Source organism: Haliaeetus leucocephalus, unplaced genomic scaffold (genome assembly GCF_000737465.1).
Source record: "Haliaeetus leucocephalus isolate CR32 unplaced genomic scaffold, Haliaeetus_leucocephalus-4.0 Scaffold317, whole genome shotgun sequence".
Classification (NCBI taxonomy): domain Eukaryota; kingdom Metazoa; phylum Chordata; class Aves; order Accipitriformes; family Accipitridae; genus Haliaeetus; species Haliaeetus leucocephalus.
Window position 1 is genome coordinate 2,998,497 of NW_010972753.1, and position 25,902 is coordinate 3,024,398.

The 25,902-nt window shown below is 37.6% G+C and overlaps 1 protein-coding gene across 1 annotated transcript in view; it reads left to right on the plus strand.

The window, feature by feature from the left end:
* POLA1 (polymerase (DNA directed), alpha 1, catalytic subunit) overlaps nt 1-25,902 on the plus strand; it is a 199,183-nt gene that overhangs the window by 20,284 nt on the left and 152,997 nt on the right. The window contains exons 13-25 of the mRNA XM_010571305.1: nt 596-734; nt 3,978-4,135; nt 5,467-5,551; nt 6,388-6,449; nt 7,190-7,279; nt 8,907-9,023; nt 9,905-10,080; nt 10,498-10,627; nt 10,964-11,083; nt 12,166-12,262; nt 12,803-12,927; nt 14,760-14,909; nt 15,137-15,259. Of these exons, the coding sequence (XP_010569607.1) occupies nt 596-734; nt 3,978-4,135; nt 5,467-5,551; nt 6,388-6,449; nt 7,190-7,279; nt 8,907-9,023; nt 9,905-10,080; nt 10,498-10,627; nt 10,964-11,083; nt 12,166-12,262; nt 12,803-12,927; nt 14,760-14,909; nt 15,137-15,259 (1,572 nt within the window). The remainder of the gene's footprint in view (nt 1-595; nt 735-3,977; nt 4,136-5,466; nt 5,552-6,387; nt 6,450-7,189; nt 7,280-8,906; nt 9,024-9,904; nt 10,081-10,497; nt 10,628-10,963; nt 11,084-12,165; nt 12,263-12,802; nt 12,928-14,759; nt 14,910-15,136; nt 15,260-25,902) is intronic.

The window sequence follows — 25,902 nt, forward strand, 5'->3', positions numbered from 1 at the left end:
ATCAGTAGCTGTTCTTCATTAGCAAAAATACTTGATTTGGTTTCAAATGTAAGAGACAGCAGTCTTGAACCTGTTGAGTCAGCTGCTGTGATAATGCCTTTTTAACCCCATTTTTTATGCTAGTTCTAGGTGTGAAAGCAGCATCCTATAGAGATTTGCTAGCTATCTCAAATTTTTATTTACCTGTGTAGAAACACTTTATCCAATCTTTATGTGACAGACAAGACTAAAGGTGTAACTATCTAATTAAGTTTACAACATGAGCAGTTTCTGTATTAAAATAGATATTGAACATTATTGTAGTCTTGGCTGGTGATAATATTTCTGTCTTACATCCAGTATGGATGAAGAAGAACTTTTGCCTCAGTGCATTTTTACATTACTGTCCTGGTTTTGTTATGCACCTATTTAAGTTGAGTCAATAGTGTAATTTCTTCAATTACTGTAAGGTATTATGGGTTAAGGCTTTGCTTGTGGGAAATTACAGTGATTTCAGGTATTGTGTAGTTTTGTTAAGGTGCTGTCTGGATATAGTCTGTCAACCTTGAAGACTTCTGTGGGGTGAAATAACTCACTGCTTTCTGTTACTTGTTAGGCTGAGTGCCCTCGGCTTCCCCAAGATCTGAAAGGACAAACATTTTCACATGTATTTGGAACTAACACCTCTAGCCTGGAACTTCTGTTGATGAGTAGGAAGATCAAAGGACCATGCTGGCTGGAAATAAAAAATCCACGTATGGTGGTTTGCATGTGAAATACTTGGTTGCTGGAAAGCACACGTCATTATAGATCGGGGGGAGGAGGGGAAATTTGAATTGTACTGATGAATTATCATTTTGTAAATTAACCTTGCAATTTATCTGTGTAATTTTCATTACCTAGTACAAATTGTAACTTATTGTTCCTTTTTTGAGTGAGAGCTCTATCTGTATAAAGTTGCACACTGTATAGATGAGATTATAGCTTTGAACGGCAGTGAGAGGGAGCTCTACAGTGCCTAGCAGCTACTCTTTGGTGCATACCCTAAAGCCTCGAATACTGAGCTAAAAAGTTAATTTCCTAGAAATTTATTCCTCTTTCTTCTTTTGATAACTTAAGATTCATGTTTTTTCTGCAAATGTATCTTTTTAAGAACAAACTGCTGCTAGATGGCTTTTATGTTTGTGTGTTAGGTTTTTTTCCTGGCACTTAGAACGTGGTGCGGAGCTTTTCTAGTTTGAAATCCTTTCTGCCTCATGAGTGGCATGCACCACTTACAGGTGGTTATGCTGCCTTATTTTGGCTTGGTTAGAGCCCTTTACTCAAGGTGTGCTACATATTCTGAAGAATGTAGGGAAGTTGATCATACTGGACAAAAGCTACATCTATTAGTGCAGTCTCCTTGGGGTACTTCAAATGTAGAATTGACAGTATGAATGCTGACACCAGGAGGGTTCTCCTCTTCAGCACCTCACACACTGACAAAGCTGATACCAGTAAGGATTTTATGCTGGAATAGACAAGACAAATCCCTGACTGCCAAAAGATGGATTAGCTGTGATAGGTTTTCCACCAGACATTGGCAAGTATCAGTGTACTTTCTGGCACTGATTTTAAAGGCCTAAGAAGGATTTTGCATCTGCACTCTTTGCCCAAGAACTGACTTCTTATTTCTTTGGCATTTTCTTTTTCACCTAAAAAGAGTCCAGAACTGTTTTGTTCCTCATACCCAGTGTGACAGATGTTATGGCAATGATAACCAACAGTTCAGGCAGTATTCAATTTTACTTAATGCTGACATGTGCTATCTCCCCTTAGAATTACCTTGCCTGAGCTCAGATACTGATTCCACACCAGACTTAAATGGTAATCTAAGGGAGCTCTTTTTTCCCCCACTCACATCTCTGTTACGGCCTTCAGGTTCCAGAGGGAATCTGTATCTTTATCAGAATTGCTCATTTCAAGACTGTGGCATGCCCACTCTGTTGAAAACTGTCTATTAAGCTGGCTAGTTATATTTATGCAAATTTCTGTCATTGTTGCACTGGATCTTGTGCCCCAAAACTGGGTTGTTGGGTTGGGTTTTTTGGGGTTTTGTGTGTGCGTTTGTTTGTTTGTGGGTATGTCTCTATAATCAAGGTTCTTGCTTTCTTGTGTAGCTTCCCTTCCACACTTCCCATAGAGGGTCTTAGGGATAAGAAGTACACCTGGCAGGTTTAGAATAAGCAAGTCTCAAACCATTTGATCAGACTTCTACAACTGCTTCAAAAACTGTCATTGCTATTTGTAATGAAGCTGTCTTTGCAGTTTGAGTATCAGTGCTAGATAGCAGCAGAGCTTTTCTAGAGCAGTGGTCTCCAAACTTGTTAGATCGTGCCCTCCCATCAGTAAAAAATTGAGCATGTCCCCCCTATATATAGGTATTTATTTATAAATTATATACATGTACTAATATATTATGTACATTATAAAATAAACTCAAAAATAGAAACTAAAAAAGGGCAAGGTATGTGAAATAAACACTTATTAAAGTATTTATTTTATTTATTAATGGTACAAAAAAATATTTTCTTCCCATACCCCGATGGATTGTCTTATGCACCCCCTGGGGTGCATGCACCCCACGTTGGAGACCACTGCTCTATAGAGTTCTAGTCAAAGCTCTGGATGTTAAGATACTGGAAATCAAAGAAAAAACAGGTGTTAAGTGATTGATTGCCTGTCTTCCTTTGGAGAGATCATCAGTGTTTTATAAATGAAGGTATTTTAGTCAGTTACCTGTTTGCATTTAGAGCAAGGATAATGAGAGAAGGTAAAATATGTGGGCTTCCAGAGAGGAGTCAAATAATTTTGCAGGGAGTAAGATAACTAGGTCTACCAATAGCTGTCTTCAAAAGGTTAATCCATCAGAAATCTAACCTCTGCTTCTTACTGTGTGTAGTGAGTAACCTCATCAGCATCTTTTGTGAATTGTAGCGTTCGCCACATATCAAGGTGCCGTGATTAGACCACTGGTCGGCCCGGACCAGGGAAAGAGACAGATAACGCACACAGTGTGAGCGCCAACTTCCCCCTTTTATTGCGCAGTTAATTCCTTTTATACTAACAAGGGTAGGCGGGATTACAGATACATCATAAGGCTGCGACTAACCCTCTAACTTTCCGTGACATCGCGAGATCTTCCAAACGCCGAACCCTACAGTGAATGATCACTTATTTTTTTAAAGCAAGTAAAGAATTACAGACAAAAAAATTCTCAAATGATAATGGGTGGTGAACATGTGTTTTTTTTCTCTATCTATCTATCTATCTAATTTTTAGCTCTTGTACACTTTATGTCTAAATAGCTTTCTGTGGTCTCTTTTACATTTTAGGATAGCTTATACTACCAGAGTAGTATGTCTTATGACATCCCCCATCACCTTCTTTCCCTAATTGTGTTTCTGAAGGACTATATCTAAATGAATTAGTTATCTGGTGCGTTTCAGTCAGTCATACATTCTTGTTCTCATTCAATCAAAATTCCTTTGATTAGCACCCTGGCTGTCTTTTCTGTAGCATTTGAGAAAGCTGTGAGTATTCTTTCATTTCACTTGTATTAATTTAATTTTTATGAAGCCTTTGGACTGACTACAAGGTTAGATGCTAAGAGGTGGTATATTAATTTAGGTGGAGTTATGCTCACTTAGCTTATACCTTTCTCTCCTATGACTCTGTATAAAGCTGCCTGAAGTATTTTTTTGCATTACACATCTTCCTGACCTCAGTACAAATCTTCCCTCTCTTCTTTGGTGTTAAGGAGCCCCTGGTGTGACTAGGCTTCTCACTGGGAAGTCAGGGCTCAGGGAGTTACCAAAAATTGGGCAGGATTAGTCTGGATCTTGGACTATCCCACAAAGGTAAAACATTAAGAGGACGTGCTGTGTACTGCAGTGCCATTAGAGAAACCTTACCTGTGGTTCCCAGAAGAATGAAGGTGATTTTTGTTGTTTCCTCAGAGCTTTCAAATCAGTCAGTCAGCTGGTGTAAGGTGGAGGCTGTGGCCATGAAGCCTGGCTTTGTGAATGTGGTTAAAGATCTTTCTCCTCCTCCTCCTCTTGTGGTCATGTCCCTCAGCATGAAGACCACTCAGAACCCAAAGACTCACCAGAATGAGGTAAGTAATCTGCTCTCATTTGAGTTTGGTTTGGTTTTGTTCTTCGGAATATACTAAAAATTTTCTAAGGCTTGGAAGAACTTCATCTGATAAAACATATCTAAATGTATTTAGTGTTAAATAGACTTTCTGTGCTGCGGGCTTTTCAAAGAAATTTTTATTGGGGTCTCACCAGCATGAGAACTGTGGGTTCAAGGGGCCTGTTTGGTGAGAATATTTACGGTGGCAGTGGATCGTATGTATTTTTTCAAGCCTTTTATTTTGTCTGTTGTGCATAATAGTTATAAATTAGACTGTCCCAGAACAGCTGTTAATGGATTATTGTTATTTTTTTGGTAGAGCTAATCATAGGTTCTAGGTAAAATGACTGGGTTTTTCTGCTGATAAAACTCATTTTGAAATAGAATGAGAATTTGGTCTAAATCTTGTAGCACCTACTATTCTGCTGTGAGATCTTTCCTTTCCTCAGAAAGGAGGAGAGATGTAGGTGGTCACTCTCAGTTGTGGATTGCAGACCACAACGTGTAGTTAGGCATGTTTTATCTGTTTTTTAACATAAGTCTCCCTAGCTTAGGAAGAGATTTAGTATTCACTAATAGGGTGGGGTAGTTGTTTCTGGTTAAGTGAATGGAAGAAAAATTAGGCTGGCAGATTAATTCAAGCAGAATTAATCCTTTTGGTGAAATTAATTTTGGGGGAAGGAGTATGGAAGATTCCTGGTTTCTAGCCAAGGTAGTGAGACATACGCAAGGTACCAACAGGACTCTGCTTGCCAAGATGTTTCTAAAGCCTGTCTGCTTTGTCTTCTGTTTGGTTTTCCTGACCAGTGTCTGGGGAGCCCAGACATCATGCCAGCATAGCAAGCAGAAGCATCAGTAAAGCTAATAGCTTCTGAACACTAAAACCTCTTGGCTTCTTGGCAGTCTTGACTGCTTGCTCAAGGGCAGCTCTTCTGGAGGCAGGGCTTCTCTGCATGTCTTGCCCTGCTTATATCTCCCCTGCACTTCATAGGGAATCGTTTAAATTGTGGGGTCTGTTCAGATTCAGAACAAAATTTGATAAAAGCAGAGTTTTCCAAAATGAATTATTTTTCCTCTCAGATTTCCAAGATAATCATTTAGGAGTAAGTTCTGCTTTATTTTACTTGAGATCAATTGATAACTTTTCTTCTTTTTAACTATTTATAGTTGGAATTAATTTTAAAAAGATCTTTTGTAGAAGCAAGAGAAAAGAGATGAGGAAACTTTATTAAAAAAAAAAGGGAGGGAAGAAATGGGTATCGATAGTAGTCATGTTTATGAAGTTGTGTGTTCTGTATCTCCTTGGTATAGATTGTGGCTGTTGCAGCTCTGATTCATCAGAAATTTCCTCTGGATAAGGCTCCACCTCAGCCTCCTTTTCAGACACACTTCTGTGGTATGTACTTGGAACAGTTTATGAGTAGAAAAAGAATTCCTTTGGAGTTTTTCTATTGTTGTTATATTTTTGGTTGTGGTTTTGTTTGTTTTGGTGTGGGGTTTTGGGATTTTTTTTGGTGTGTGGGTTTTTTTTGTTTTTTTTTTTTAACTTCATTCTGTCACTCCACCAATAATGGCTTAGAATAAGTAAGTGACAAAGTTTCAACTCCCAGGCAGGCTTTTCTTTGTGTTTTTAACTTCAGTGGTTACTGACTTTTTATTGAAGACTTTATTGAAAAAAATATTATGATGTGAAGTAACTCTGCTCTGTACAGTTTCCTGTCATTTTTATTAGTTTTACTTCATCATGTGTTCTCTTGCATTACTTTCTTCACCCGTTAATTTAGACCATTTATTTACTGTCACATAGTTATTTTTCAGTTCAGTTCTTCTGAACAGAATTTGAAAAATAAACATGTCACATTTATTTATCAACAAGTTTTCTTAGGAAAGAAAAAAATCTCTTGCAGCAGTGTCATTATAGTAAGATCAGCTAAACCTTGAGATTCAGACCCCAGTCAGAAGTGAAGAAGAGTGTTGAATGCTGTGAGAGGAAGTTCTTTGGAAGCTGTAGGCCATAGTTTTAATCTCCAATGATAGCCTCAAATATGACTGATTAAAATTGTTTAATACTTTACTAATTACTCAATTATCTTAAAGACAAGTATTCATATAAGGCTAGCTTTTTAGAATTAGAGGTTAGTTTTCCTTAGCTCCCTTTGTTGTGGATGGATGCTTACAGAGAGGGTACAATTAAGAACTTGTATGTAAGAACAAATATAATTTCTTTTGCAGTTGTTTCCAAACCAAACGATTGCATTTTTCCATATGACTTCAAAGAAGCTATTAAAAAGAAGGTAATTTCATTTTGTTAGCTTTCTGATTGCAATACTTTAAAATATGAACTTCATGTTGCTTTGGGTAAGTTGTGTAAAAGAAATATTCAAAGGAATCACATGATTATTTCATTAGTTTTTTACTCTGCAAACCTAAATCCAGGTATTTATTCTGTGTTGCTTGTAAAAACAGAGGTGTGTGCTCTGTGTGATTCAGTACTGCTGCTTGTTGTGCTCATAAAATAGACAGTGTTAGACGAGAGTTAGAAAGGTTTTGCAAAGAGGCTAAAATTGTGATTTGTTTTCATTATACCTAACTATGTACTCATAGTATACTGGGAGAATTTGTTTCTTCTTTCCTTGGAGAGTAAAGTCTGTCAAAATTTAGAAGGCATCCTTTCTAAAGGGCACTGGGAGACCTGACAGAATAATAAAGTAACCTATTTTTGTTTTTCTCTGTTTCTGTGTGATCTTAAGCTTGTGAGTGAAGGATGCACATGGAGCATTTTCCTGGTGTGCTTGATTATTAGGAGGCTCTTAAAATATCACTAGACACCTGCATACAAAAGCAAAATGGAAAAAAGCCTCTGAGAAAAGCTTTCTATGTCTATGGGAGTGAGAACAAAAAGCCTTGAATTATAGAAGGAAAGGGAGAACTCTGTGGTGCTTTATTATTGTCTTGTAACTAGTAGGGGAGAGGAGATGTTGCCATTTTAAACTTATTGGGTCATTGAAATCAGGTGCTCTCTTGCTCCTTTTAGAATGCTAAAATAGAAATTGCTGCAACAGAGAGAACACTGCTGGGATTTTTTCTTGCGAAGATTCACAAAATTGACCCAGATGTTGTTGTGGTGAGTAGTTCTGAGACTTTGAGAGTTAAATTAAAGCATATTGTCAGTTGGTCAGCTTTGTTCTTTTTCTTTTGTCCCTAAGAGGTTTTTTAATGTTTATCTTAGACTGCCTTATGAATTGAATTTGCTTATAAGACAGCAGGTATACTTTGATACAAAGATGATACAAAATTTTCCCTGACAGCATTTTATACATCCTATTATTTCCCATAATATCCGAAATAGGCAGTATTTCCACGGTACCTGAAACAAGTATTTTTTTTCTTTGCTCACAAAGACAAAACACAACAAAAAACCCCTTGTGATTTTCTAGAAAAATGGGAACTCCTGGTATACTTAAGAGTCTGTTTCAGTTCAGATGCTCATACAATTTGTGTCACCGTTTACATTGTGTTTATGCTGTAAATCAAAATCATAACCTATACAAATCCATGGGATCTGAGCAAAGTTTTGTAATAAGCATTCTTATGTGTTCTACTGTATTGGCAGCTGAGGATTTATTATAATTACTAATTTTCTCTTTTTGTTATGTTTAATTAATATACAGTCCTGACTTTCATTTAATGAAATGTTGAAGACAATTTGAGTTGGTTATAAATCTGATGTTGGATATATACAACTTGTTATTCTTCTGTAGGTAAATACAAATAATTAAGTGGTGGGAATAGGATGAAATGAGCGGTCAGATTCCTGATGTTTTCAGCTCACTGTGGCTGGTATTCGGTATTCGCCCTACGAGCTGAGCTTCCTGGTGGTTATAGGAAGGAATCAGGGGAGACACTCCAGCCAGCGGTTTTAAATTGAAGATGCCAGTAGTAGGGGTGTGCGAGCTCTCATCCTAAAACCAGCAGAGCCATGTTAGTGCAGTTCTAATTTGCCCGTGATTTAATTAGAGCTGTTGAAAAACAAGCTATATCAATATAGGTAAGGCCCCTCTACTATGGCTGTAATGCTGCTGTTAAGAACCTTCTTCTATAGCACAGTAGTGCACTATACAGATGTATCTGATACAGTGAACCTGCAGTTCCTGGTGACTGGCTGGTCCGCATAGACTCATGTTCATCAGGGTAGCATTTTGCTTTCAGCTGAGGTTACAGACCAGTGTCATCAATGTCCTTAGCATTGTTTAAACTTTGCAAGTGTTGCTGGAGTACTTTGTTATGTAAATACTGGTTCCAAGGTCTTCCTGTCCAGATTTAACAGCTATGCCTGTTGTAGTATCAAAGGAAAAAAAAATCCATTATTTTGATATCAATACTGAGACTTTCATGGATGGAGAGAAAAGGAGTTACTCATAGCTAAGTTTATATGCTGTATAAAGAATGTTGGGTTTTTTTCTAGAAAGCTTTAAATCCTAATCTTTGGTATCAAAGCATAAAACTGAATTGTGTGTGCTATGAGCCAGTTATAGAGCTGACTTTGGTATTCTGCTGAACAGCATTGTTAGTGTTAAGACTAATGAGTACTGTTGATGAACGTTCTCTTAGAAAGTGCTTTCTACGAGAGAGATAATGCCATCAATTAGCTGGAAAAAAACACAAAGGGCAAAGGAATACTGAGCCTGTGAAAGTAAGTCTTTCAATTTGCATTTGTTGTAACCTTTTTTTGTTATTTTTTCTGCTGCAAGGGTCATAATATTTATGGATTTGATCTGGAAGTGCTGCTTCAAAGAATTAATGTGTGCAAAGTCCCTCACTGGTCCAAGATAGGTCGACTGAGGAGGTCCAATATGCCAAAGCTTGGGGTAATAAGATTGCTCAAGTCTTTTAATCCCCTTTATGTTGCATGTGATTAAAAATGAATTAATTTTGCTGAGGAATTGTAAATGTGACACTGATGTATTTTGACTGTTGGTCATGCTGAATTTCATGTGTCCCAGATCAGAAATTATGAGTGTTTATATGACTTCTATTACAGTAATAAGCTAAACTAATTTTCAAGTTAGGCTAATTTAGTTTACATATCTCAACTAGATGATGGTAATGACAGATTAATTGCAATAGTCTTTACTGTAACAGTCTTTGTCTGCTATAACTGTAAAATGAGAAAATGTAATTTGGATTGATTGGTGAATCATCCCATAGAGAGCTGCTAAGTTAATAATTCTGTAGTTCTTAGTACGTATTTGTTCAGAGGACAATGTGTGAGGCTTGGAGTGTTGAAGTGCTGAATGTGGCTGTGTTCTTGCTTGTTCCTGTCCTTCCTAGAGGCCAAGATGAGTATTTGTGTGTGGTTTGTTCTGTGACTTCTTTGTCCTGCTGTTAGTACAAAAATATCCTTGGAGGAAAAGCAAAATCCACACGCATGTTCTTGATGGGACTATTCTGTTTATTGAAGAAAAAAAAATACATGACAGTTTAAGAATTAAGATCTGCTGTTAATGAGAGTTAAGTATCTACTTCTTAATATCTACATACACTGAAAGATACCATGGATTCCTTTAGGGCATAGTTATAAAGCTTGAGTATTAGTGGTATTTAGTAGACTATTTAGACTATTAGGCTATTTGGTGACCAAATGACTTGACTGAGTCCTAGACGCTTATATTTTGGATAGATGTTCTTTGTTAATGTTTGTATGTTTCATTTTGTTTGGGTTTTTCTCTCCTTGTTTGATATGGTTAAGGGTCGAGGAGGGTTTGCTGAAAGGAATGCTGCCTGTGGTCGAATGATCTGTGATGTAGAAATTTCTGCTAAAGAATTAATTCGCTGCAAAAGTTACCATTTGCCTGAACTGGTCCGTCAGGTTTTGAAGACAGAGAGGATAACAATTCTACCAGAGGAAATTCGAAATATGTACAGGTATGTTGCTGATTCATGTTTTTAATCCTTCACTGGAAGGTAGAGGAGCTAGTTTCCCACTACACAATTTCATGATTGCTTATTTGATTTGTCATGGAGATGCTGACTTAGCATACTGGTATTTGAAAAGTAAAATATTATCTTAACAGTATTTTATAATGTTTCAAGCTACTCGTGGGTGGTGGCTTATTATGTGTGAAGCAGATTGATTTGTCAGAGCATTGGTTTAGATACACTAATAGGATATGCAAGCTTGAGGTTTGGAGGGTTTTTTTCAATTAAAAGAGCTTGCTATGTAATTTAGCACTGGTGTGCTACAGATACCACATGTTCCATAGAGCATGTAGGTCTAAACTACTAGAGAGTACAAAAGGAGGCTGATTTTACTTTACTAGGCCATCCCTCTTCTTTTCCCAGTGATTCTCCTCGCTTAATGTTCATGCTGGAAAACACCTGGACAGATGCCAGATTCATTCTCCAGATCATGTGTGAGCTGAATGTTCTGCCACTGGCCCTTCAAATAACAAACATCTCTGGGAATGTTATGGTACATTTTTACTACTTTCCCCTGCCTCGCATTGTCCCACAAAAACAGTTCCGTGTTTTCTGTGTTTGAATTGCTAGTTTTAATTTGTAAACACTAATTGAGAATATATGATGCTGTAAATTTTTTGCTGTGACAAGTGTGAGAGTTTGACGATCTGGTCAAGTAATAATCTAAAACTTCCATAAAAATATCACATTTGAGTTTTGTGCGTGGTGATGATACAGAATAATAGTAATGCTAGGTGAACTTACAAATAGTTGAAGGATGTTACTTAGTCTCTTTTTGTGTTTCAGTGTTTTCTATGCTCTGCTTTGAATTCTTTTTTTGCCTCTATAGTCAAGGACAATGATGGGCGGACGATCTGAACGTAATGAGTTCTTGCTGCTTCATGCGTTTCATGAAAAAGACTACATAGTGCCGGACAAACAAGTTTTTAAAAAGCCTCTGCAGAAGCTGGTGGGTCCAGTTTTTCCAAGAATTTTTATTAAAAAAAAAAAAAAAAAATCTCTTTTGTGTATTACCGTTCTGTGAGAGCACAGAAAACCCGAACATAGCCAGTTTTAGATAGAACTTAACGTTACAGCTTATGCTTAGTTCAAAATATTTTTTTTGTTGGGTTGATAATGGAGAAATGTATGGTTTAAAGGGACAGTGTAACACCTTTTCCATTGTATCACAGATCTATGGAAACTCAGATGCTCTTTTAGCTTAAAATTGAAATCAGCTAAGTACTTGGCTGCATAGGGAAATAGTAAAGAAGATAGATAGTCTGTGTTGCTTAATAGATGCACATTTGCCATACAATTATTTTGCTAATGAACAGTATTTCAAGTATAATTTGTAAGGTGGGTGATTTGAGAATATGGGTAAAATATCCAAGGGTTTTAAAAAAATATATTCCTTTGGATAATACCAGTGTAAATGTATTTTTAGAAACATCCATATGTTTGTTAGTAAACAAATTAAAATTTGAGAATGTATTTGTATTTCACTATATTTTGCTTTGGTTTTACTTTTAAATAAGTTCAACAGCAAATTCCAAAACAGGAAGTTCTGTTGATTGTATTGTTGCATCAAAGCAGGGCTGGAATTTTAAGTGATTCAGAATAGCATTGGACAACTGGGAGAAAAATTCTTACTACAACAAAACAAATAGCAAAATACTCTTTAGGTCAGTAATAATGTTTTTAGTTGGGCAGTAATATTTCTGGGTCATGAGTTGATTTTTTTTTTTTCCTAGTCTTGACTTTTACAGCCATCCAGAAAATGCTTACCAGTGCTGTGTTGAATGAGACAATTCCTTAAGGTCTTTGTAATCTCGTTAGCAGTTTGTTCCTATAGGAGTTGGTTTGAATGCTGTTTTGACATGTAGAGAGCTTTAATAAGGATCATGATAAAAACGCCATGTTTTGCATGTATTTTAAAAGGAACTCTGTGCACTGGCTCCCAATTTCATATTTGATTTGCCAAAAATAACTCCTCCAACAGTACAGAAATCTTGGAGACTAGATAATGACTTTTTTAAATGCCAAATGTAGGTGGATGAAGATGAAGATTTTGAAGATCAGAATAAATCAAAGATAGGGAAAAAGAAAGCAGCATATGCTGGGGGCTTAGTCTTGGATCCCAAAGTCGGTAAGATGTTGCAATTTTCTTTCTTCTATGAAGTTAGAGACAGGTAGGTTATATTAATTCAGATAGATTGCATGAGCACCATCTGTGTGTCTTGTGGGAGTTTGGTGTGGTGGCTTGGGGGAGAGGTTGTTGCATAGAAGAAAATTCCCAACATTGATTGTGGAATTACTTGTTATTGGGATGGTTTTTTCTTAACTTTTTGTGAGAAGATTATGGTCTTGTGAGGAATTAGGACTGTATATCTGTGTATAATTTTCTAATGGACACGTAAGTTTTCTTTCAGTTTCTCCTCTATGTGGGGAAAACTGTACAAGTGTCCTATAGTAACACAGAAGCTATCTGTTCAACTCTGATGAGTTAATGGGGTTGGATCGTTCCACTTCTGACAGCTTTCTATAATGGGTAGTGGTGTATGTCAACAGCTACTTTAAGGCAAGTGTGGTACAATGTATTACTGTCACTTAAATATTATTTGCGGAGTTGGATTAAGTCCTTAGGAAGACTGAGTAATTATGACTTTTGTTTTAAACTCTGTTTTAGGTTTTTATGACAAGTTTATTTTGCTTCTCGACTTCAACAGCTTGTACCCATCGATTATCCAGGAGTTTAACATCTGCTTTACCACAGTGCAGCGACTGTCATCAGAAGCACAGAAAAGGGCAGAGGTTTGTGTGCTTTAACTTGTGACTTAAGTTACAGTGTCTTAACTTCAGTGTGTTTTCTGTAAATCAGCTTTTTAAGAAATTGTTCTTTTTCACTGTTTATTGGGGTTCCCCCCCCCCCCTTAAAAAAAGTGATTCTTCTTTAGAGATGCATTACAGAAAGTTTTGATTTGGGACTTTTTGAATATTTTATGTCTATCATCTTCCTTTCAGTAATACGCTTCTAGAATCTTGGTAAGTTCTCTCCCATCTAAATAAAATCTTGGTATCCTCATGAAACAAGATTTTCAATGAGGCTCTGTTGGCCCTTTTCAGCCCCAGGTCCTCCTAGCAATTTCTGAGCCCCTTGACCAATTTCATCCTAACTTGGTAGAGGCTTTGTAAAGTTAGGTTGCCACAGAATTAATGCAAACATACCTGAATGACAGAGACACAAGTCTCATGCTTCTGCCTGGAGGAAAGAATGCAGTATGAGCTCAATCCTTATTAGACATCAGGAAAACCACGTGTGTGCCTTGGGGGTGCGTGTCAGGGAGTGATACTGTGATTATGTCAGTTGCGGGACCAGCTTCACGGAAATTTCATGCTCTTTAATGCAGCATTAAACTGTATTAAACACAACTGAAAAACTTCCTGAAGGTGTGGTTCCATGTACTGTTTTCTCAGCAGCTGTGTTGGCCATGGCTTATCCACAGCTGCTTATTCTCATTTCCTCAGCTGTGCCGGCACAGTTGTTGGAGCTGTGCTGTAAACTGAAGTAGTGAGCTGGTCAGGTCTAAAGGTTAAGCCTGAGGATTTATTTTCAACTGGTATCAGCTCACAGGTTGAAATTAGTGTGTTGTGCATAAGTAGTTATGGGACATAGTTAGTCCTATAACAACTAAAATATCAGTGCCATAGCAGAAACAGGGAAAAAACTATGTGGAGCTCTGTCAGTAAGTTCCTCCAAACTCTCTGTGGATTTACCCTGCTTTCTTAAATGTGCTTTAAACCGAAGTAGCTCATTTTGATTTCTAGCATGGTATGATATTTAATCAGGTTTTGGTGTAATTTCTTGTTATGGTTCTTCCCAGACTGCTTTACTAAACTTGCCAACCTCATAGTATCTCTACTGCCCTTTCTTTCTGTATTTCTGTCTCTTTCATTGTGCTTGAAATGTCTTTCCATTTTTGCTAGGCAACCATTTCTTCGGTTATGCTAATAAGAATGTGTGCTTTCTGTTTCGTTGTTGTTTTGCTATAACCAAGAGTTGCTTGGGGTGGAGTTTTCATTCTGTTGTTACTGTCTATTTCTCTTTGCTCACTTATCTTTTTCAAAGTCTCAGTTCCACAGAGCATGTGCTCCATTTTATAGTTCTGAACACCAAATGTGATAATAAAAAAAGGATGGAATTTTTCAGCATGGGGAGAATTGCTTGTGTGTGTGCTTTTCTTTCTATTTTTATATCTATCTATATATACCTAAGAGTGAGAGTGTGTGTGTGTTTTGTTTATCTGGATTTATATACACACACACATATATATATATATATAAAAAACACACAACACATTTAAAAAAAAAAAAAAAAAATCTTCGTGCTACTGGTCCATGTGTCTCTTGGGTTTCTCCCAGACAGAGAAAGGCTTAGTCCCTGTCCCCCAGCGGGGACTAAGTAATATAGTTAAATACCACAAAAAGCCTCTCATGCTGCTTGTTCTGAACTGTGCTTTGGGCGCTCTGCAGGAGTAGATACAAGCTGTGTGATTTTGTTTTTTTTCCCCCAAGCTTTTCACTTAACACATTAAACAGTAATATTTAAGCAAAAAAAATGATAAGCAGTGGTGATCGTTTGACAGGTTGAAGAAGAGGAAGAAATTCCAGAGCTTCCGGACCCATCTCTGGAAATGGGAATTTTGCCTAAAGAAATCAGGAAACTGGTGGAGAGAAGGCGCCAAGTTAAGCAGCTAATGAAACAGCCAGATTTAAATCCTGACCTTTATTTACAGGTGTGTTTTATAGAACTCCTTTGATTTTCCTTCCACTCCCCTTAAGTGCCCTGATCAGCCTTGCAGAATAGGGATGATTAGTAGTGAGCACTGATTGTAATGTGCTTTACTTTCAGCCCATCATTGCTGCAGACTATATAAAAAGCTGTGAATGTAATTGTGAACATTGAGTTTTGTTCTCTGTTGCCTATGGTTGTACCATTTTTGTTGGTTATGTTTCTTTTCAGTATGATATCAGACAGAAAGCTTTGAAACTCACCGCTAACAGTATGTATGGCTGCCTGGGATTTTCCTACAGCAGATTCTATGCCAAGCCTTTGGCTGCTTTGGTGACACATAAAGGGAGAGAGGTAAGTCATTAAACAGGTTACACACACATGTAAAAAGGGTGAATTTAAGCCACCTAGTTTTTCATTGAATAGGAGAATGGTCTTGTTTTCAAACCTGCTTTTGGTTTCAGAACTGTAGTTTTTATGTTGTACTGCAGATGTTGGAGAAAAAAAAAATGAAACTGGTGTCTAGAAAAGAATCAGATAAATGTGTCAAAAAGTACGACAAGTTGAAGCTCTAGCTAGAGCCTTATTTTGAATTAAACTGCTTAGTTTCAATGGACCAGATTATCGTGACAAAAAAATCAAGGCTGCTCTCACATTTTCCTTGAATTTACAGTTCTGCTTGATGGATTAGTCTTTGATTCAGTGGTATGCTTCAGCTTTAGATGAGCTTGTCTTTGGCCAGTCTGTCCTGTGCCCTGGTATGCTGAGTTCCTAAAACCCTCAAGTTTGTGACAGGGCTAATTAATCAAATGGTGACAATGGATTATGTATCGGGGCCTTATTTTCAGAAAATGTTTGTTTGTTCCGTAAAATGAAGCTTTGCATTAGCTTCAAGAGGCCAGATTTTATTTTAAGAGTCGCTCTTAACTTTATAGGCAAAACTACATTTGCTGTTGATTAGGATGACAGCTGAATACAGATCACATCAGTTTGGTCTCAGTGGGAAAAATAATCATTAAAGATCAAAAATGTACCACTGATACACAGTGTCTTAAAACACATTTTTTCATGATGCTTCATAGTAGTTCTTTATAGAAGAGGATACCAAGCAGGAATCTGCAAAGATGCCAGGAACAGACATGACAGGATGGCGGGTCAACCTTTTAGTTGAGCAGGGAGATGGATGAATTCATGTCTATGTTCAGAGGCACATACTGCCTGTGACGTGAGGGCACAGCTCTCCTTGCTGTGGACTACCCGATGTGCTGAAGGTCCATTTACAACCCCCAACTGATGTGCATAGGGGGATTTTGTTTCTGATAACACATCCTTGTTTGTAAAAGTCTTCCTATCTAAATAGTTCTCTAGAGATAACCCCACATTTGCTGTCCTCCCAATTTATGTAACCAGTATGTTTAACCTTACACACATATTTAACTAGGAAATAATTTCCAGGTTTGATAACTGTAAATGCGCTATGCATCCATGTGAATTCAAAAGTTGTTTTCTTTAAGGAAGTGGTATCTTTGTTGTTGTTGTAAGATTCTGATGTATTTATCTATCAGGTTGGTATGCAAAGCATTTGAGTATCATAGCTTTATATCTTCTAGTAGTATTTTACAAGTCATGAATTTGATTTCTTGGGTTTTTTCATGATCTCCATTAGTCATATGGAGCACCTGTCACAAACTGGGTATTGTATGGATTCTTGGGCTTTTGGCCTCTGTTAAGGGAGAAACATACTTTTTGTTTGCACATACAGTTTATTCTCAATTGTCTGTGACTTAGCAGTTATGAGATAATGGTGCATGAAATTTTGGTGTTCCTGCATTATGTTCCAAAGTGATGGTGGAATGGGAGAATCCTAAATAGGTGGTATAGGATGTCCTAGGTAGCACTTTGAGACACTTTGTCTTACATAGTTCGTTTTTGGTTGGAAAGGATTTCTTACCTCTTAAATTCTGGTTGTGCTAGACCTGGGCTTTCTTCTGCCAAGCCTTTACACACATTTGAATCTCCAGTTTTGTAGTTGCTCTGAGTTTGGGGAAGAACTTAACGCTGTGGCACAGTGTTGCCTGAAAGTGTCTTGTACCCAGTGCCGGTCTAGAAGTTCCTCTGTGAAACAGGGCTGCTGGGAGCACAGCAGAGATGCCAGCCAAAGTCTATGGGAGCCAGTCTGCATCTGGCAGCACTAGTGCTGAGCTCAGTGGGGCACTACTGTCTTGGTAAGTCTTTTCTGTGCAATACAGCACCTCCTGTAGAGCTAAAACTATCTTTTTTCCCATTCTTTGAGATAGATTAGTATTCATTACTCTGGATACTGTGGAGATAACAAACTTTTGAAAATTCGAGAATTTTTCAGGATGACCTGTCATTTTGTGCTTCTGTGTGAGTAGGATAGATTCTGATTAAATACACTGTATATGCTCTCTTCTGCAGAGCATTTTTAGGTAGGTCGTAAATAAACACAAACAGCTTTATTAGTTCCTTATTTCCTGAGTAGTAGTTTTTGCCATCAAAGATGACACCTTAGTTTTCTGGGTTTTTTTTAAGTTGAAATATTTAATCGGGAGAAATACTACTTTAAAATTTTATATTAGTCTTTCTATTCACAGATTTCCTCTTAGCCACTAATGCTAATATAAAAGAGGTAAATGTTTAGTATTAGGAGATTTGGATTCTCTCTATGCAAAGGTTAATTAAAAAATAACTATTATGGAAAAATGTGCTTAGTCTAAATTTAAATGGCCTTTTCTGATGATCAGTAATTGATAACTTTTTTTTTTTTTAACTGTTGTGGAGGGGACCTGAGTAAACGCAGGTAGTCTTGTAGATGTCTAAGTGAGAAAAATACTGTGTGGGATGAAAACTGAACTTAATATTTGCACTAACACAATTACAGTTCAGTTCTAAGTCTTAGCAGAATAATTGAAAGTGGGAAATAGATATTTCAAGTTGAAGTTCTTGAAGCTCATTGTAGCATTCGGTTTTGACGTAGCTGAGAGAATGAGTTTTGATGACTTTTTAAATTGCTGCTTTCTAATTGTGTGACTGAAGACCCTTTCACTGAAGCTGTAGGAAGACTGAGTACTGCAAGTGTCCGATGCCGAGTGCTTTGTACTACCTCTCGTGGACTGTAACTTCTCTTTGTGCTTTGGCAATGCCAATGCACTAAAAGTAGTGGAGCTGCCATGGGGTTCCTTACGGTGACTAAAAATTCTTGTAATTACACATTGCCATTTTTAAAACTTGCTTATAACTATGCTAGTGTTTGACGTGTCTACTTCATTTTGATGGCAGAAGTATTAAATATGCTGTGGAAAGGCCATTTCTAAAGCCCGATCACAGTGCTAGGACAGAGTGTAATCTATAAGAGTTTAGTTCTCTGCAGTCAGCCTTGGCGAGATAGGAGCTAGTGCTCGACCTTTATTTACCTTAAGACATGCAGCAGAAATGTAGCAAAGCCTTACAACTCTGGCCATATGTAGGCTGGATCCCGCAGAGAGGTTAGTGTGTGGGATTGCAGTGAACGAGGTGTAATTTACATGGAGAGTGGAGTAATGGTAGTGAGTTTTCACTAGATGGCGATAGAGACCTTGAGATCATTAATCAATTAAGACTTTCATTTTTGTCACCAAGTGTTTTAAACGTTGACTACCATTTTTTTCAAACGGGTCCTCCTTGTTTATTTTTTTTCAGTTGTGGGTCATCTCTAGCAGGGAAGGTGGGGCATATCAGTGTGAATTTGTCAGAATTTAGTGTATTGTACATTACAGGTAGACTGGTTAAGTTTCGGTGTATTTTGGAAGAAAAAAACAGGCAAAAATTTGAGGTGGGAGGAATTTAGAACTATAGCTCAGATCTGTTTGACCTTTTTGGAAAATGTAAATGTTTTCCTGTTTTCATCATTAGAAATGCATTGGTTCCTGTTCTTACAACAAATTAAAAAAGAATGCTTTCTGCATTTGCAATCCAAATATTACATTATTGATCTGGAATGTGTGAGAAGGATTCCTGGACCTTCTCCCCCACCCCACCATGTTACTAAGCGTTTGCCTGGACATTGCTCTTGTTGTAACTACGGCAGTTGCTTGCATGGAAAAGTAATAGGAAAATATTTAATATATTTTTAGCTGTCCTTTAATGTAATTTAGCAACTGCAAACAAGATGAGTCGGTGTTGTACAACCGGCCAGCTCTGCACTAGCAGGCAGTGTAAGGTCATGCCTTTCTGGCCTCTTTAAAGGACAAGTCTTTTGATGAAGTGTCAGTTGTCTCATTTCCCAAATGCAGGATGCCCTCTGCTGCAGGATTTTTCCTACAGGACAGCAAAGTTGTTGAGAGAATTTTATCTGTAGGCAGCTTGGTTGCTAATGGCTGCCACTCAAAACTGAGGCCTTTTCCAGGTACTTGCTTTTTTCCACATTGTTTTTCATTGTTGCGTATTTTTGCCCAAGCAGCTAGAAAACTTGCCTTTGAAAGGAAAATAACACATTTGCTGTTTTCAGCAGTACTAACAGGTAGATCTAGTGTTATAGTATGCAAAATAAGAGGGGGAAAAAGGCAATTGGGTTAATTCCAACTTTCTCATTCAGATCCTTTAGATACATTCTCAATTAATAATTAGTTTAAGGCCGTGGCAGTCAAAAGGAAAGAATAAAAGCATGTTATTGCTGCAGTCTGGGAAAAGAATGGATGAGGGAGGAGAAAGATGAAGTGGAGAAAGATGAGCTCATTTTAAAAAAATTAAGCAAGGGTAAGTAAGCAGGTTAATGGCCGTCTGTTGCAATTGTCTTCTGTAAAGAAATCCAGGCATCTCTTTTCTTGCAATTTTTTTTTTTTTTTTTAAAGTCTTGTTCATCCAGGGAAATCAATCATCAGCTACTTTCTGTTAATTGCACCTGAAGTATTGGTTGTACAGTCTACAAGAGTTGGCATGTTGTCAGACTCCTGGTTTCTTCCATGTTGTAGTATGGGGAGAAAGGGGATTGTTAAAAGAGGGAAAGGAGCCCCCTAAAGTCTCATAGAAGCATGCTGTCTATGTTTAGATAGGGAATACAACATCAATGTAACATTTTTGGAAGACATGGAACTTGATGGCAAAGGCTAGGCAAAGAGTTTCTTAATTGCTTTTAAATATAAAAATGGCAAACTGAAATCTTATGAGAAATAGTGCTAAATTGTTTCAGTGCTCCTAAATGGAAACTGTTGGGGTCAAACCAGTTGTCACTGTTGTTAAATTTATCATTATGTATGCAATTGTGAGCTAGTGAAAAAGCTATGTACGTTACTCTGCATGCTAATATCCAAAATGAGTTAGAATAGACATTTCAAAGGAGAGGCTGCTTACAGTCTGAAAATGCGAACTGAGTACCAAGTAGTAGAAAAATTATGGAACATCTTAACATTCGTTGAAATGAAATATTATTATTGTTAGTCAAGTGCATGAGATGACATCTGGTCTGATAAAGACTTTTGCATCTCCAAGAAGAGGAAATGAAACATTTCAATTAAGAAGAATGGCCAGAATATTTTGGGTGAGGAGGAAATCACTCTGGAGGGAAAAAATGTATTTTATTTTATTTTGTGTGGTGTGGTTTTTTTTCCACTGGACAGAAAGGTTTTATTTAATGGATATTCACCAAGAAATGTTTAGAAAGATTGATCAGATTCGGATTGATTGTACAGCAAGTCAGATGAATAGAGAGACTTTCTTTTTTGTGACTGCTTATTTTAAGATTGTGCTATCACAAGAGGTGTGGTGCCTCTCACTTTCTGACTACTGATTTCCATGGATAGGTTATAGCAATTGCACGGCCCCATGGTGAGTTGGATCAGCCTGGTGATCTGAGTTGAAAACTAAGTCTAGAGGAAAACCAAATTGATTTCTGTTGGATCAATGACTCAGTGACTCACTGCATGCTCTTAGAGCTGGTAGAAAGTGGGGGCAGACCCGGTATGAGATATAAGGCGCCAGGCATGACCAGCCTTTTTTCAGCTCACACCTGACTGTGAAACTGTAGGGTTCATATTACTAGGACGAACATGGGGGTTTTGTTTGGTTGTTGTTTTCCTTCTCCTGTACTTCTGTGTTTTCTTATGGTTACCTATCTTGTATTTTGTTCCTGTCTTGCCAAAAGACACAGGTTTTGCTTGAGTCTTATCTTAACCTGGCTGACTAGGTAACAACAAGGTATTCCTCACCCAAAATTCTGGTAAAACTGAAAACCAGGGTACTGGGAGACCTTAAAGAACAAGGTCTCTGGCACATTCTCCATATTTGAAATGTAACAGTACAGCCCCTTGCAGAAGTCATGTGTGTTGGGTAGAGAGGACTGATACCTCAGGATCAGGAGAGGTAGAGCTGTCTCTCAATATCCCGTGGTAACAGGAAAGACTCTCAGGTGTGCAGTAAAAGGTTGGAGAATGCACTTGAATCCTGCAGCCCCCAAAGTTTGCCATGCTTCAGCTTTAGAATAACTGAAGAAATCCTTTAATCCTATCTAGAATACTGTAGGGATTATGGGATTCACAAGACAGAGATCCTTTCATGGTTCTCTTCTTCAGATACTGGCATAGAGATGTCTCATAAAAGGGAGATACAGGAGCACAGGAGCTTCACCATGAAGGTGAGAGCTTTTGCAACATCACACCACCATTTGTAAACTGCTTAGGTTCTGTTTTCGAACAAATTAGTTTTTCAATACCCACTATTAAGGTTGGAAGAATACAAATGCTAACTGCTGTCTTAATGTTTTTCTCCAGCCTGTGTATTTGTTTAGCACTATAAGTCTTTGCAGTTTGCATTTTCTTAGTTCATTAGTAGCTTGCCATAAAATATTTTGGGTTTTGAGACTTAACAGAAGTTGTTCTTCAGGGTGTTATTGCCTCACTCATTTGCGTCATGCATTTATCTTAAATTGGGTGTTGGCCTGTTCTAGAAACCATGGGTTTGTCTACCTAGATGGTAATAAAGTTTTCAGAATAAAAGAGACTTCAAATTAGGGGTTAAAAATAATTTTCCTTTTCAAGCACTATTCCTAAGAGTATAGAAAAATGATCTAACTGAAGTGTCTGTCTCCCACAAGACTTAAATAAATATTCATACTGTCCTTCAAAGGTACGACACCTTGATCTCATAATCAAAAAGTTTCATGTATTTCCTGGGAATGTTGCCCACTGTGCAAAAGCTTGCTGTTGTACAAGAGACTGTGTTAGAAGCTTTTTGCTCCATGCATAATTACATGATCTATTCTTTATCCTCTTGGATGAATACTCATTTGAGCCTACTGGATCTGCTGTTTCCAGGTGATGATTTAAGGGTGGTGGTGATCCTACTCTGACATATAGGGAGAGGCTGAGAGCTGGGTTTCTTCAGTCTGGAGAAAAAAAGCTTGAGAATGGAATTGGTTGTGGTCTTCAACAACCTAATGGGGGCTATCAGGAAGAAGTCAGACTCTTTGCAGAGATGCGTAGCCTTGCACCAGGCAGGAGGTTGGGTTAGATGATGTCCAGAGATTCCTTCGAACCAAAATTGTTTTATGACCATCAGTTTAGAATTTCCTTTAGTTCACGCTCAGATTTACCACTAAGGTCAGCTAGATCCAACAGATGCAAGAGTAGCAACTTGTCATTTGAATTGAAGAAAACTAGAAGAATGAAGACATTTCAGCAGTGATACTTGTCTTACCAGGCTGTTTTGGTTTCAAAGCTTAAAAAAAAAAAAAGAAAAAAAAAGATCTTTGCCCTGAGTACTTCAGTTGCAGGTTTTGCTGTATAGATCAGGTTGTGTGGTTTCTTGCATGTATGTCCTTTCACTGGACCTGTGCCAAGATTCATTGGCTTAATTTAGAAGATATGCATGAACAGCTTATGCTATTTTCAGCATTGAAATACACTTAGGAGACAGATGAAACAGTTTGTTCAAGACCTTTATTTATCTGTGGAAGGTGGACTGTCTCTGCTGCAGGTGCAGTACCTTGTAAGGATACAGGAGATCTTGGTGGGCAACATCGAGAATTCTGCTTCGGACAAAGGATTCTTGAGAAGTAGATGTAGTTTAATGAGCTGGGGCATACCTGATGCAGATCTTTTAATGTAAACAAGCAATGTTAGAAGCAAGGAAACCTGTAAGTCAGGCATCTAGCCTAAGCTAATTTGTTCAGACTTCCTTTGTAGTAGAAAGAGGACAGTGTCAAAGCTGGATGAAATAAATCCCCACAAATTTTAGAGCATGATAGGTGATTGAAAGGCACGTGAAAGCTTAATTTATGCTTGCTCTGTCTGTCTGCTTTCCTTCCAGTGGTTATGCATAATGCAATGCAGGAGATGTTGCTGGTGGTAGGGTTGTCTTTAGCTTCAGGCTATGCCCTTTATCAAACTTACTGGGTAAGGTTTCAGGGAGTAGGATTAAATTATATATGTTGATATCTGCTCTACAATTTGATACTCTGTGTGTTTGCTGATTTGAGCCACTAGAAACAGTTGCTCCATAAAATCCTATTTCAACACCTGGATTAGTTAAAAAATAAAATCCAGTTCCCTTTACCTTTCATGTTTAGTCTGTTATGTTTTCATATGTTCTAACTGACAGACTTTAAAAGGAGCAAGACGTAGTTTTTTAGGTTGTTGGGGGTGGGAAGTGGTTCCCACTTGTGTCACTGAAAAGCAGTGCTCGTCAAGCACTGCTCATCAAAAACGGGGAATGTCGGAATGTCATTTGAACCTTACTGTGGGGATTAGTCCCTGGCAGTCATCTCTATGTGAGCTTGTGCTAGTCTTGGGGATTACATGAGACTGGAGAAACTTCTAAAATTTGGCTAATTATGTTTGGTAAGCCCTAGTTTAAAAAAAAAAAAAAAAAGAAAGAAAAAAAAGGTGGTCTTTTGATATGTAGCCTTTATGAATGATGATTCCTGATTTCTGCTCAGGTAGGGGCAGACAGCCATAGCCAAGCAGTTGCATGGCTGATTCATCTCAGATTGATCATGCCTTGTTAAGTTCATGCTGTCTTTCTAATTACTTGCCTTGTTCATGAAACAGACTGGAAATTGGCGAGTTTAAACTACTGAAGTTATCAGAAAAAGCAGGACTGTGTAATAATCTACACTGATGAAGTTCAGGGTCATGTTTCCTGAAATGCCTGGTAAAAAGGGTTTCTGTGATAGAGATATAGAAGACCTTGAGGTACTTTTTTTTTATCCGAGGAAAGTGAATCTGCAGAACAGTTGCCAGGGAGAAGGATAACTATGGTAAAGTAATCAGTCTTTATATGGGCTGTTTTGCCCTTCAGTTTGGTACTCTGAATTGTTCTGTGTGCAGCTTCATTCTATTAGGCAATACCACAGTTGGCACACTATTAATTTATTTTGTATTTTCTCTGACTGATTTCAGTGCAAAGGATGTTTTCAGTTTTCATTCTTCTTCCTTGATGCTTTTAATTTTACTTGGATATCAAACTGTCACAGGCTTTGTTGTACGGCAATTTGGAACTGGCATGTGGAAGACTGCCACAAAACCACAGGGACATCTCGGCCCTGTGCTCAAATGTATTGTAACTTTCCTGTTGGTTTTGCTGTGGTTGGAATTTTACTTGTTGAATCCAGAACTTCTTTGGCTGTACCCTTTAATTTTTGAACAACCCAGATACAAGTCAATGACAGCTGATGTTTTGGTTTCTATGTGACCTCCTTAATGTCTCCCCTTTCTCCTTCCTGTCTCCCTCAGAACTCAACATCATCAGCATCTTTAAACTTAGGCAAATACCATTTTTGTATTTGTTCAGAAATCTGTTGGTTTCTTTAAATCATAATAACTCTTCTGCCTTGATGTTTTAATGTGTATCATACCTTTTTTTTTTTGGTTCAATGCATAACTTCATATTTTTCAACTTAGAGTTAAAAGTAGTCATCCTGGAGCTAAAGAAAAATCAATGAGAAGCCTGTACTTAGACTGAGAACCCCTGCAGAAAGCTTTGATTAGAGAAAAGCTTTAGATCTGACTCTTATACACAATTGTCCATCAGGTGGCCAGTCATTTTGGCATGTACTACTGTATACCACAGATGCTAGAGATGGAAAAAGGTCTATTACATCATGTAGTTCATCTTCCAAAGTATGTATATAGTTACTTCAGCAGAGACATAACTCTTCATGGGTTGGTTTTCTTTTTTTTTTGTTGAAGGCTGTTGTCCTTCAAGAAGCCACTTCTAATTTTAATTTTGCCATGGCTTTTGATCTGATTGCTTTTTGTGATCACTAGTTTTTAATAGGTTTAAAGATGGAAGATGAGCCTGCCTTCAGTAGGAACATGTTAATTGACAGGTGTCCTGAAGTTCCACGTTCTTGGCAGTGGTCCAGGATGACAGAGCAGTAATGATTTAGAAACTGCCATTCCTTCCTGGTGAAAGGATTGGAGGAAATCTGTGAAGTTATTAACTACTACTTGCTTCTAACAGATTGTGAGAAGATCATTATGGTGTCTAATTAGTAGAGATTACCTTCTTTACGCAGAATGTTTGGGCTTTTTTTAAATTGCTTTACATGCTGTCTTATGGCTCACGCCAATTTTTTTTTTTTCTCTCTTTAATGTTCTGGATGGTTACTCTGAGGATTTGAGTAAGGGATCATGTTCCTATCTCTGTGTGGTGTAATTAGTACAGCTATTTAAATGTTATCTGGAACCCATTTACCCTATCTGTCAGTTGCTGCTTAGTTCAGTGGAAATGCTTTTATGTAAATCACAGAAGAATACTTCTGACTTGTAACAAGATCAGGCTGAATTTAGGGAACTGAAACACTTCATCCTGGAATAAAAATGTCTTGCTGAATCAAGGTGGAAGATTATAAAAGCTGCCACTTTTAAAAAGTGTATTATGCTGACATATGTATATGTATAAATTGAATTAGCTGTGATACTCCTACAGTGGGAAACTTCCCACTGATTCTAAAAAATTTAGGGAAAAGCTGGCACACATGAAATTTTCCTCCCTATTTGCAT